The sequence below is a fragment of the Scylla paramamosain genome, chromosome 3 (assembly GCF_035594125.1).
Source record: "Scylla paramamosain isolate STU-SP2022 chromosome 3, ASM3559412v1, whole genome shotgun sequence".
Classification (NCBI taxonomy): Eukaryota; Metazoa; Arthropoda; class Malacostraca; order Decapoda; family Portunidae; genus Scylla; species Scylla paramamosain.
In genome coordinates this window covers 33,824,458-33,837,697 of record NC_087153.1, presented here as the reverse complement: position 1 = coordinate 33,837,697, position 13,240 = coordinate 33,824,458, and the positions used below count along the sequence as shown (strand labels likewise).

General features: G+C 40.5%; 1 protein-coding gene across 1 annotated transcript; it reads left to right on the top strand.

Moving 5' to 3' along the window:
- Positions 1-5,962: 5,962 nt before the first annotated feature.
- LOC135094156 (trypsin-5-like) lies at positions 5,963-11,716 on the top strand. The gene is made up of 9 exons (XM_063993980.1): positions 5,963-6,098; positions 7,231-7,386; positions 7,503-7,577; positions 7,936-8,093; positions 8,378-8,481; positions 8,618-8,786; positions 10,495-10,594; positions 10,720-10,889; positions 11,035-11,716. Exons 1-9 carry the CDS (start codon positions 6,041-6,043, stop codon positions 11,206-11,208), a joined length of 1,164 nt encoding a protein of 387 aa, XP_063850050.1. The 5' UTR covers positions 5,963-6,040; the 3' UTR covers positions 11,209-11,716.
- The last annotated feature ends 1,524 nt before the right edge of the window (positions 11,717-13,240 follow it).

Here is a 13,240-nt window from a genome sequence, read left to right as displayed (position 1 = left end):
AATCCACTTGCATACGTTGTGCGAGGACTCTTCTGACTGTAGGTAAAGGTGCATCATGCTCAGAGAACACTACCAGTGATGCTCCATGAACAACAGGTGAACAGAAGAAATGTAACATGGAGAAACCTGTAGGTTTGCTGTGTAGGTGAGAGAGAGAGAGAGAGAGAGAGAGAGAGAGAGAGAGAGAGAGAGAGAGAGAGAGAGAGAGAGAGAGAGAGAGAGAGAGAGAGAGAGAGAGAGAGAGAGAGAGAGAGAGAGAGAGAGAGAGAGAGAGAGAGAGAGAGAGAGAGAGAGAGAGAGAGAGAGAGAGAGAGAGAGAGAGAGAGAGAGAGAGCAGCAGCAGCAGCAGCAGCAGCAGCAGCAGCAGCAGCAGCAGCAGCAGCAGCAGCAGCAGCAGCAACAGCAGTAGTAGTAGTAGTAGTAGTAGCAGTAGTAGTAGTAGTAGTAGTAGTAGTAGTAGTAGTAGTAGTAGTAGTAGTAGTAGTAGTAGTAGTAGTAGTAGTTATTTATGTAGGGGGCACATCGGCCAAGGGCAGCCAAAATTCAATAATATAAAAAAAAAAAAACACTGAGATGCCGGTCCTCGAATAGTCAAAAGCGGCTGTCAAAAATCGAAGGACAAGTTTCTTGAAACCTCTCTCTTGAAGAGTTCAATTCATAGGGAGGTGGAAATACAGAAGCAGGCAGGGAGTTTCAGAGTTTACCAGAGAAAGGGATGAATGACTGAGAATACTGGTTAACGCAGCAGATGGAAGCTGGTTAGTTCTGGGGAGGAGATTAGTAAAATTCTGAATGAGTATTTTTAACTGTCTTCACCCAGGAAAACATGCAGGATATGCCAGATAGTGAACAGATGTTTAGAGCAGATGAGAATGAGAAGCTGACCGATATTTCCATAACTAGGGAGATAGTAGAACAGGAGATAGATAGGCTAAAAAAGTTCAAGACACCAGGACCAGATGAAATATATCCCAGAGTACTTAAGGAATGCAAAGAGGTTATTAGTGAGCCGTTAGTTTCTGTCTTTAGGAAATCACTTGAGTCAGGTGAGGTGCCGAGTAATGTGGAGGCAGGCTAATGTAGTACCCATCTTTAAGAAAGGAGATAAAACTTTAACGTCTAAGTATAGACCTGTCAGCTTAACTTCAGTTGTAGGTAAAATATTAGAATCAATAATAGCGAGGAACATTAGGGAACATTTAGACAAACATAACTTGATAAATCAGTCACAGCATGGCTTCACGAAGGGGAAGTCTTGCCAGACAAACTTGTTAAGTTTTTACATTAAAGTGTACGAGACAGAAGATAATGGTGATAGTTATGATATCTTATATATGGACTTTCGTAAAGCATTTGACAAGGTACCCCATCAAAGGCTCCTGAGAAAGATTAGGGCACACGGGATAGATGGGAAGGTGTTAGGCTGGATAGGGTCATCGCTCAGTGACAGGCGACAATGAGTTGTAATAAACAATTCGAAATCCGAGTGGGGTCATGTAATTATTGGGATGCCACAGGGATCAGTAATAGGGCCATTGTTATTTCTAATATACGAGTATATCAATGACTTGGATAGTGGAATTAGTAGAGATGTTAGTAAATTTGCGGATGACACAAAGATAGGTAGATTAATTGGGTCAGAATCGGATGCCATCGCCTTGCAGGCAGATTTAGATAGAATGAATGAATGGCCGGACAGATGGCAAATGCAATGTAATATCAACAAATGCAAAGTGCTTAGCGTAGATAGAGGAAACCCACACAATAGGTAACCATTAAGCAACCAAACTCTGGTAGGTACAATGTACGAGAAAGATTTAGGAGTTATAGTTAGCTCTGAACTCCGTTTAGGAAAACAGTGCATAGAGGCCAGAAACAGGGCAAATAGGGTACTAGGATTCATTTTTAGGAGTGTTAAAAGTAGAAGACCGGAAGTAATATTAAAGTTATACTTGGCGCTGGTCAGACCTCATCTAGACTACGCTGTGCAGTTCTGGTCCCCACATTACAGGAAAGATATAGGTCTATTAGAATCAGTACAGAGGAGAATGACTAAAAGGATACAGGGGATGAGGAGTATTCCTTAAGAGGCGAGATTGAAGATGTTAAATTTACATTCTTTAGAGAGACGCAGGTTAAGAGGGGACCTGATAGAAGTCTTTAACAAGGGGGATATAGGCAAAATTCTTAGGATCAGTAACCAGGGTAGAACAATAAATAACGGGTTCGAGCTTGAAAAATTTAGGTTTAGGAAGGAGACAGGAAAAAATTGGTTCTCAAAATAGAGTGGTAGATGAGTGGAACGGACTCAGTAACCATGTTAGTGCTAGGACACTAGAGAGCTTTAAGAGAAGATCAGACAGATTTATGGATGGGGATAATAGATGGAAATAGGTAGGTATATTTCATATAGGGACTGCCACGTGTAAGCCTGGTCGCTTCTTGCAGCTTCCCTTATTTCTTATGTTCTTATGTTCTTGCATTAGAGAGGTGGACAGAATAGGGGTGAGAGAAAGAAGAAAGCCTTGTGCAGCGAGGCAGCGGGAGGAGGGGAGGCATGCAGTTAGAATGAAAATAGCGGTAGAAGATAGCTAGAAAAGCAACATTGCGGCGATGAGTAAGAGGCTGAAGACAGTCAGTTAGGGGAGAAGAGTTTGATTCCACCCTGTCTAGAAGAGCGGTATGAGTGGAATCCCCCACAGACATGTGAAGCATACTCCATACATGGACGGATAAGGCCCTTGTACGGAGTTAGCAGCTGGGGGGATGAGAAAAACAGGCGGAGACGTCTCAGAACACCTAACTTCATAGAAACTGTTTTAGCTAGAGATGAGATGTAAAGTTTCCAGTTTAGATTATAAGAAAAAGACAGACCGAGGATGTTCAGTGTAGAAGAGGGGGACAGTTGAGTGTCATTGAAGAAGAGGGGATAGTTGTCTGGAAGGTTATGTCGAGTTGATATATGGAGGAACTGAGTTTTTAAGGCAATGAACAATACCAAATTTGCTCTGCAGCAATCACAAATTTTAGAGAGATCAGACGTCAGGTGTTCTGTGGCTTCCCTGCGTGAACTGTTTACTTCCTGAAGGGTTGGACGTCTGCGAAAAGAAGTGGAAAAGTGCAGGGTGGTATCATCAGCATAGGAGTGGATAAGACATGAAGTCTGGTTTAGAATCATTGAATAATAATAGGAAGAGAGTGGGTGACAGAACAGAACCCTGAGGAACACCACTGTTAAAAGATTTAGGAAAACAATGACCGTCTACCACAGCAGCAATAGAACGGTCAGAAAGGAAACTTGAGATGAAGTTACAGAGAGGATAAAAGGGGTAGGAGGGTAATTCGGAAATCAAAGCTTTTTGCCAGACTCTATCAAAAACTTTTGATATGTCTAAGGGAACAGCAAAAGTTTCACCAAGATCTTTAAAAGAGGATGACCAAGGCTCATTAAGGAAAGCCAGAAGATAACCAGTAGAGCAGCCTTGACGGAACCCATACTGGCGATCAGATAGAAGGTTGTGAAGTGATAGATGTTTAAGAATCTTCCTCTTAAGGATAGATTAAAAACTTTAGATTGGCAGGAAATTAAAGCAATAAGACGGTAGTTTGAAGGATTAGAACGGTCACCCGTTTTAGGAACAGGCTGAATGTAGGTAAACTTGCAGCAAGAAGGAAAGGTAGATGTTAACAGAGTTAAAAGAGTTTGACTAGGCAAGGTGCAGGCACGGAGGTGCAGTTTCGGAGAACAGTAGGAGGGACCCCATCAGGTTCATAAGTTTTCCGAGGGTTTAGGCCAGTGAGGTCATGGAAAACATCATTGCGAAGAATTTTAATAGGTAACATGAAGTAGTCAGAGGATGGAGGAGAGAGAGGAACAATCCCTTAATCATCCAAGGTAGAGTTTTTAGCAAAGGTTTGAGCGAGAAATTCGGCTTTAGAAATAGATGTGATAACAGTGGTGCCATCTGGTTGAAATAAAGGAGGGAAAAAAGAAGCAGCAAAGTTATTGGAGATATTTTTGGCTAGATGCCAGAAGTCACGAGGGGGTTAGATCTTGAAAGATTTTGACACTTTCTATTAATGAAGGAGTTTTTGGCTAGTTGGAAAACAGACTTGGCATGGTTCAGGGCAGAAATATAAAGTGCACGAGATTCTGGTGATGGAAGGCTTAAGTATCTTTTGTGGGCCACCTCTCTATCATGTATAGCACGAGAACAGGCTGTGTTGAACCATTGTTTGGAAGGTTTAGGTCGAGAAAAAAAAAAAGTGAGGAATGTACGCCTCCATGCCAGACTCGGAACACAGAGATGGGTCTCTGACACGGAAGCAGTAGTCATTCCATGGAAAAACAGCAAAATACCTCCTCAGGTCCCCCAACTGGCAGAGGCAAAACGCCAGAGGCACCTCCGCTTAAGGGGATCCTGAGGAGATACTGGAGCGACAGGACAAGATAGAGATATGAGATTGTGATTGGAGGAGCCCAACGGAGAAAAGAGGGTAACAGCATTAGGAAAATGATTAGAAGTTAGGAAAAGGTCAAGAATGTTGGGTGAAACTCCAAGACGGTCAGGAATACGAGTAGGTTGTTGCACTAATTGCTCTAGGTCGTGGAGGATAGCAATGTTGAAGGCTAGTCCACCAGGATAGCCAAAGCTGGTGATGAACATTGAAGTCTCCAAGAATGGAGATCTCTGTAAAAGGGAAGAGAGTCAGAATGTGCTCCACTTCTGAAGCTAAGTAGTCAAAGAATTTCTTATAGTCTGAGGAGTTAGATGAGAGGTATACATCATAGATAAATTTCGTTTGAGAGTGACTCTGTAGTCGTAGCCATATGGTGGAAAACTCTGAAGACTCAAGAGAGTGGGCACGAGAGCAGGTTAGGTAGCTGCGCACATAGACGCAACATCCAGCTTTGGATTAAAAATGAGGATAGAGAATATAGGAGGCAACAGAAAGGGGGCTACTGTCAGTTGCCTCAGACACCTGTGTTTCAGTGATGAAAAGAAGATGAGGCTTAGAAGAGGAGAGGTGGTGTTTTACAGATTGAAAATTAGAACTAAGACCGCGAATGATGCATATATATATATATATATATATATATATATATATATATATATATATATATATATATATATATATATATATATATATATATATATATATATATATATATATATATATATATATATATATATATATATATATATATATATATATATATATATATATATATATATGCATCATTCGCGGTCTTAGTTCTAATTTTCAATTATATATATATATATATATATATATATATATATATATATATATATATATATATATATATATATATATATATATATATATATATATATATATATATATATATATATATATATATGTATTAGGATGAGACAGGAAGTCACGGCGGATATGTAGCCATTTTACCATTCACACTAAGATGGAGTAACATATTTTTCAACTTATATGATATGGAGTAACTCCGCTCTTTCTGTATCATCTACTTCATTATCCTGCCCATAACCTCACCCATTCTCCACTTAGCATAACCTGCCAGCTCCATTACTAACATCCAACAATATTACACTTCGTAATCATGCAACAATAATCTTAGACCGTCCCGCCCCCACCTCTCCTCCCCCACCACCCCTATCATGTCATTCCTGTTCTTCCTCCACCGGGATTTCCCAGCACGACACAATGGCTAGGGGCTCTTTCTCAAGGTGGCGTTAACAGAAACCCTGCCACATGCACACATCAATGAGACAACATAACCAAACTAATTATTAAGTGACAGAATTAATAACGAAGTAAATATAGATAGAACGAAATATTTATTTTCTTTTTACTCTTTTTTTACACGCTTTGGCAATATAAAAAAAAAAACTGATGTCAGCACTGTAACGTAGATATAATATAAAATGGGAGAAAAAATGGTAACCTGCTTCTGGTAAAACAGAAAACGAGGTGTGTGCAGTGCAGTGGTCGTCGGGTCAGTCATCGCTCCTCAGTTCACAGAGAGCACGAGAGCGGGAGGATGTTGACAGTCTTTTTGGTTATACTGGCGACCGCTGCAGCCTTGGGGCTCGGCCAAGGTGAGTTTATGCAGCAATCCACTTGCATACGTTGTGCGAGGACTCTTCTGACTGTAGGTAAAGGTGCATCATGCTCAGAGAACACTGCCAGTGATGCTCCATGAACAACAGGTGAACAGAAGAAATGTAACATGGAGAAACCTGTAGGTTTGCTGTGTAGGCGAGAGAGAGAGAGAGAGAGAGAGAGAGAGAGAGAGAGAGAGAGAGAGAGAGAGAGAGAGAGAGAGAGAGAGAGAGAGAAATACCTCCTGCAATGACTAGGTTAAACGACATATACATTACTATTGCTTACCTTCCTTGTGCCGGTTGTAAATACAGTAATACAGATTACAGCCTTATTGTTCTCAAGACATTTAACCAACAGAGCACTGAACAGGCGATGAACATCTCTACCAAGTACAAAACAGTCTCTACCTGTCATTCCTCATCATTCTCTTGGTTGAAGTCGCAAGTAATGCATCTACAATCCAGTTGGCAAGAGACACAGTACCTTTCACACGCTTCTGCCGCACTTTACTATTCTTCTTCCTTTTCTCATTCTCTTCTACTCATTGCAATAGCTCAAATGACACTTATTTTGTGCATGGGCAAACTGAATCCATCCATGCGTCATGCACACACACACACACACACACACACACACACACACACACAGACACACATACACAAGTGGTAGCAGTGGTGGCGATTACGAGACAGTGGTTACAACGAAGAAAGAAACAAAAACAAAGGATGTGAATACTTATCCCATCTACGTTCTTTACTGTCTCTCCGCAGTTTTGTGTGGTGCTGGGAATGTGCCTTGTGCATTGACTGGGATGGAGAAGGATGGAAGAGGAGAGCAGGAAGGAGCAAATAAAGACATGACGCACGTTTTACAGCATGGAAGGGACGAAAACCGACAAAGAAATTTATCTGTAGTTTCTTTCATGAATTCGATTTTCTTTACCTTTCTCGTGACTTCAAGCTTTACTCCCTTCTCAAATTATGATGATCAGCTTCCACTCCCTATTTCCTTCACCGCCTACAGGCTCCTCACCACAACTCTATGATGCCCAGAACAACGCACTTTACCCTTGAAGAGGACACGCCCCTGAGATCCGCATTCATCCTGTCTTTGTTTCTTTGCCAGAGGTGGGTGACTCATGCACAACGGATTCCGGGGAGGCCGGTAGGTGCACGAATCTCCAGCAGTGCCCCAGCCTCCACAACACTCTCAGTACACATAAACCGGTCACCTGTGGCTTCGAGGGTATTGTCCCTATTGTGTGCTGCCCTTCTACGGGAGGTGAGTTTGCTTCCTTGTTCCACACACACACACACACACACACACACACACACACACACACACACACACACACACACACACACAATGCATATTATCTATTTTATTTTTCCTTTCAGATGTTATTCCCAAAAGTCCGGATGTCACTCCTTCATCCGCCACCTTCGACGTCTCGCCTCCCCAAGTCAGCTTCGGTATGTATATTGGGCGTCAAGCTTCCCCCATTTCTGCCTCTCATCTCTTCTTGTTTCGAGGCTACCGTAAACTCTTCTTGCCCAGTTTGTTATGAGTAACATACCGTGGTGGAGTGCATGACTTGTTCCATAGGTCGTGTTCACTTTTAGTTTTAATTATATCACTCTTAAATTTGGTCAGCGAAACTTGTCTGCCTGTTTCTCAAGCGGCTTATCTGCCTGTTTTTATTTATTTATTTTTTTATTTATTTTTTTTAGTGCGTAAAAGTAATCCCCTAAAAAGAAGTAGCAGGCGTTGTTGATAATAATACGCTGCTATCTCTTAATAAGAAAACATGACTAATTATTTTCGTATCAGAGTGTGGCATCAGCAGACCACGTATCATTAGAAAACCTGAGTCTTCTTTCCGGCGGCGGCGGTCAAGCAGTCACTCCCTCCACCGTGGGGATGTGGGGAGAAGTAAACGTTCTGTGGTTGGTGGCATAACGTCCAAGGTCGACGCCTGGCCCTGGATGGTAAGCACGGAAGTGTGGGAGATTCATTCACCACCAGTCTGTGTCACTGAAATATTCTCTTTCTATTCCTTCCCTTGGCTTTCTTTCTTGATGAACTTAATTTTTCTTTCCTTCTTGTTTTCTTTGTTGCATACTCTTTTCTTCTCCTTCCTCCTTCTTTTAAATATATTATATAATCACTCTTACCTCCCACCTCTTTGATTCATACTTTCTCTTATATCTCCCTTCTTTCTTCCTTGATGTAGATTATCCCTCATCTCTTCCCTTTCTTTCTCTTCACTCAGACACTACTCGGGAAGAGCAGTGCGGGTGGTAATACTTGGTTCTGTGGCGGAGTGTTGATCAACGAGCAGTGGGTTCTCTCAGCTCTCCATTGCTTCTTCGATATGTGAGTGGGTTGGATGAGCTTCTGACGTGTGAAAAGCAGAAGAAATGTACACACACACACACACACACACACACACACACACACACACACACACACACATGAGAGAAAGAAAGTCATCAAAATTTAATCTCTCCAGCACGGCCAATGTGGTGCGTCTTGGTGAACACGACTACAACGACAATGAAGACGGCGCCAATCACAAGGACGTCAAAGTGGCCGATGTGGTGCTCTATCCTCACTTCAACCCCGGTACAGCCTACCACGATCTGGCCCTCCTCAAGCTGGAGTCCAAGGTCACCATACAGGTAAGGCCTCATCAGTTAAATATAATTTGATACAATGTATGCATCGTATGGTGTTGCTGATTCACTGCTTTCCTTCTTCCTCCACTCCTATCCTTCTCTCTCTCTCTCTCTCTCTCTCTCTCTCTCTCTCTCTCTCTCTCTCTCTCTCTCTTCCTTCTCTCTCATCAGTTTTTTTTTTTTTTTTAACTGGATGGAAGAAAGGCTTCTCCCAAATTTGGACTTTGGTAAAATCCCCAAGCAATGTTACAAGAAAGACTGGGAGAAAGTGGTAGAGACTGCGCTGTTCAGTTAACAGTATTCACAGAAAACGTGTAGGTGGCTTTGGGGGGGACGAGATCTCAGTGTGGGAATTCCTTTCCATACCATGTAGCTCAGCCTTGCTCCGTCTTGATAATCATGAATATATATATATATATATATATATATATATATATATATATATATATATATATATATATATATATATATATATATATATATATATATATATTTTTTTTTTTTTTTTTTTTTTTTCTTTTCTTTTTTTTCTTTTTTTTTTCTGACAGGGGTTATCGATTATTTCGTTTCGGAAGATGTTGGGGTTATTCCCTGATTGGATGAAAACCCGAGGCAGACGGACAGACACACGGGCAGATAAACGGACACAGATGACAGATTTTTTCATGATTTGGACTAGTTTTGTGTCCCAGATAGATACATTCATGACATTTCCTACTATTGCATGCTCTACTTTACATTTGTGATCTAGAATGTCACTCTTGAATATCATTGTTATCTTGCCCGTATCAATCTTCACACTTTCCCGCTTTCTCTGTGCACGTGCAAAGTCATCTGTTGTAGTTTTCTTTATGTATGACAGGCAGTTTATCACTCTCTCATTTAAACATCGGCCAGTCTGAGATTATTTCAGGGTTTTTACTAATCTTTATTTTTGTTTCTTCCTTTTCAAAATTCTTAAAAACTTTTCTCATAGTGAACAGTTTGGTAGAAATAGTGTTGTCTTGCTCAACATTTTTAAGGGTATTTCGTCGATGAAGTTACAGGGCTTTAAAGCGGCAGTACTTTCGAGACAAATGTCTTCCAATACTTTCATAAAAGTTTTCTCTATCATTTGTTTACTGAGTGCTTCCGCAATGTTCATAAATGAGGTTTCTACCGTGTCACAAAATTTTGTTATGGCCTATGAAAGCCGTACAAAGTGGTTTAGTTTATTTTGTATATTTTTATTACTTGATAAATGATAAAATATAGTCAGTTATCGAATGACCTCTCTGGAGTCATGCTTGCTCATTCGGTTGATCTGAATCAAGCATTACGTTGATTTTATTTTCGAACACCGGTAAAAACTTGTGTTCTGTAGACAGCAAACTTATCAACTTTTTTTTTTACATCTCTTTCTCTCTCTCTCTCTCTCTCTCTCTCTCTCTCTCTCTCTCTCTCTCTCTCTCTCTCTCTCTCTCTCTCTCTCTCTCTCTCTCTCTCTCTCTTTAGTAGGTGTACCATGGCATTTTCTCAAACTCAGTTCTGAACAAGTTTACAGGCATCTTAAAAACTTGTACAGGAAAATTTTCTTATAGAAATCTCGAACATGTTTCATTAGGCGAAGGGATAAGTTGTCTTCACTTGGTGTGTTGCCCTCGCTCAGTACCATATAATATTATTATAGTAACCCGCCACTATTTACAAATGCATGTGTCTGCTTTGCCAGAGGTCTATCAGACCTGTGTGCCTCCCTTGGGGGACGGAGAGTGAAAAGAACATTACCGGCGAGACGGCAACACTCACTGGTTGGGGCGACACATCATTCGGTATGTACACTCATGCATGTCAAAATACTTCAACTTTGTGACTAAGTGTTTTCACAATATTGTTTACCTGTGTGGATAAAATATTTTTAGGAATCCGAAAATATATTGTAACTTTCCTTTAATAGGCGGATTCTCCAGCTCTGTCCTACAAGAAGTTGACCTGGTGACGTTCCCATCTGCCCAGTGTGACAGCAGCTACTCCAGCCTGCCCCATTATGCAGACACCTGGCCTCAAGGCATTGGACAGGAGACACTGTGCGCCGGAGACCCTGCCGGAGGACGGGACGCTTGCCAGGTAATGTTGTCACCTGTATGACATCAAGAATGACTGACTGGCGCTAACAAAGTGTCTTTAGCACGAGGTCTGCTGTGGCTGCTGACTCGTGGTTCTGATATCCAAAAGAAGCTAAGGATCTCACTTTATATTACTTCTACCTTAGGGTGACTCTGGCGGACCCCTGGTGTCTAAAGACGCCAATGGACGCTTCGTGTTGGCGGGCATCGTGTCGCGAGGGTATGGTTGTGGCCACGAAGACTACCCAGGACTGTACGCCAGTATACGCCACCCGCCCTACCTCGCCTGGATAAAGGAGGTTGCGTTTAGCAGTCCTTGAGCACCACCACCACCACCACCTTGATAACAATTTATGCAGCTTTTTTTTTTTTTTTCGTCATTCATGAAGCATATATATATAAATATAAATATAAATATATATATATATATATATATATATATATATATATATATATATATATATATATATATATATATATATATATATATATATATATATATATATATATATATATATATATATATATTTTATTTTATTTTTTTTTAAGTGGTGTTGGTGAGTTAAGTGAAAGGATGAAGATAATGTTAGCATATGAACGATGAATATACAGTATAGAAGCACTACAAGGGAACATGCAAAGAGGAGGCCTGGAAAAGATGGATCTATATATGAAGGAATAGAGCTTAATATAGGATAATGTTTTCAAGAGAAAATGAGCTGAGAAGCCTTTCGAGTTTAGCATCCCCTAGAAAAGAAGGAAAAGCTGAATACAAAATTTTTCATTACATTCGCATATATGTATTACAAAAAATAAAGTATGATGTAAGTCTTTCTTTATGTTTCAACTTTTACAGAATGAAAAATAAGATAGGAGTGGATAAGACAAGAAGTATGGTTTAGAATATCAATGATGAATAATAGGAAGAGAGTGGGTGACAGGACAGAACCCTGAGAAATACCATTGTTAATATGAATATATTTAGAAGAAGAGTGACAGTCTACCAGAGCAGCAATAGAACGGTCGGAAAGGAAACTTGTGATGAAGTTACAGAGGGAAGGATAGAAGCCGCAGGAGGGTAGTTTGAAAATCAAAGCTTTGTGCCAAATCCTATCAAAAACCTTTAATATGTCTAAGATAACTGCAAAAGTTTTACCAAAATCCATGAAAAAGGATGACCAAGACTCAGTAAGGAAAGCGAGATCACCAGTAGTGGGGTTTCGACGGATATATATATATATATATATATATATATATATATATATATATATATATATATATATATATATATATATATATATATATATATATATATATATATATATATATATATATATATATATATATATATATATATATATATATATATATATATATATATATTACAATTATCGAATAAAACACCGTGTCAGTAATGCAAGGCGTGGTTGACCTGTCATCAGTGGTGCACCTGTCGCCTCGGGGCAAGCCACAGGCCTGGCCGACTGGATTTTATTGCCCCCCTGGCCATTAACGCTGGCCCGGCCGCTCTCTTTCCCATGTCTCAGGTGAGGGGTTGGATGTTTGCAGTCCAGATGTCCCTAAGCACCTTAAGATGACTAATATCATCCTCTCGGCCGCCCAAAAACTTACAAGTCTATATACTCCTCACTTTATGTCTTCTCATCAAATGCTACTGACTTGCTTTTGTGTTCAAGTAATAAGACAGTTACTATAGACGGTGAAGGAATGGTTTTCATGTACTCAAAGCAAATAGTTTGTGTGTTGGTAAAGAAACAATGAAGTACTGTAAAATGCACGCTTTCCACTAAACACTGCCGACCAGTAGCAGGCCAGTGTTGATCCCCTGACGTGCTCCACCCATAGGGAAGGGCTCCACCCAGGGGGAAGGGCCTCTAACGATCGTGAACAGAGTATCGTAGTAGTAGTATTATAGTAGTAGTAGTAGTAGTAGTAGTAGTAGTAGTAGTAGTAGTAGTAGTAGTTGTAGTAGTAGTAGTAGCAGCAGCAGCAGTAGCAACAACAAGAGCAGCAGTAGTAGTAGTGGTAATAAGTATATTATATTGGTACAATAGTGCGTGCGCGAAAAACACGACCTTGAGGCACGACGCAGGGTGAAGAAGCGTGAGGGAAGCTCAACTATATAGTGGAGGAGAGAGAAAGATGTGTTGATGCAGAAAATATTGTTTCCCACTTACCAGCGTTATTACTCAAGACCAGAGAATGGGAAATCTCTCTTTTTTTTATGGTTGGGATTTCAGTGTCTCGTGATGGTGTGCGTGCCCATGTCGAAAAATCCTTCGACTGTTTATTGATGTTTATTTAGTACTAATGTGTTATTTTGATTTCATT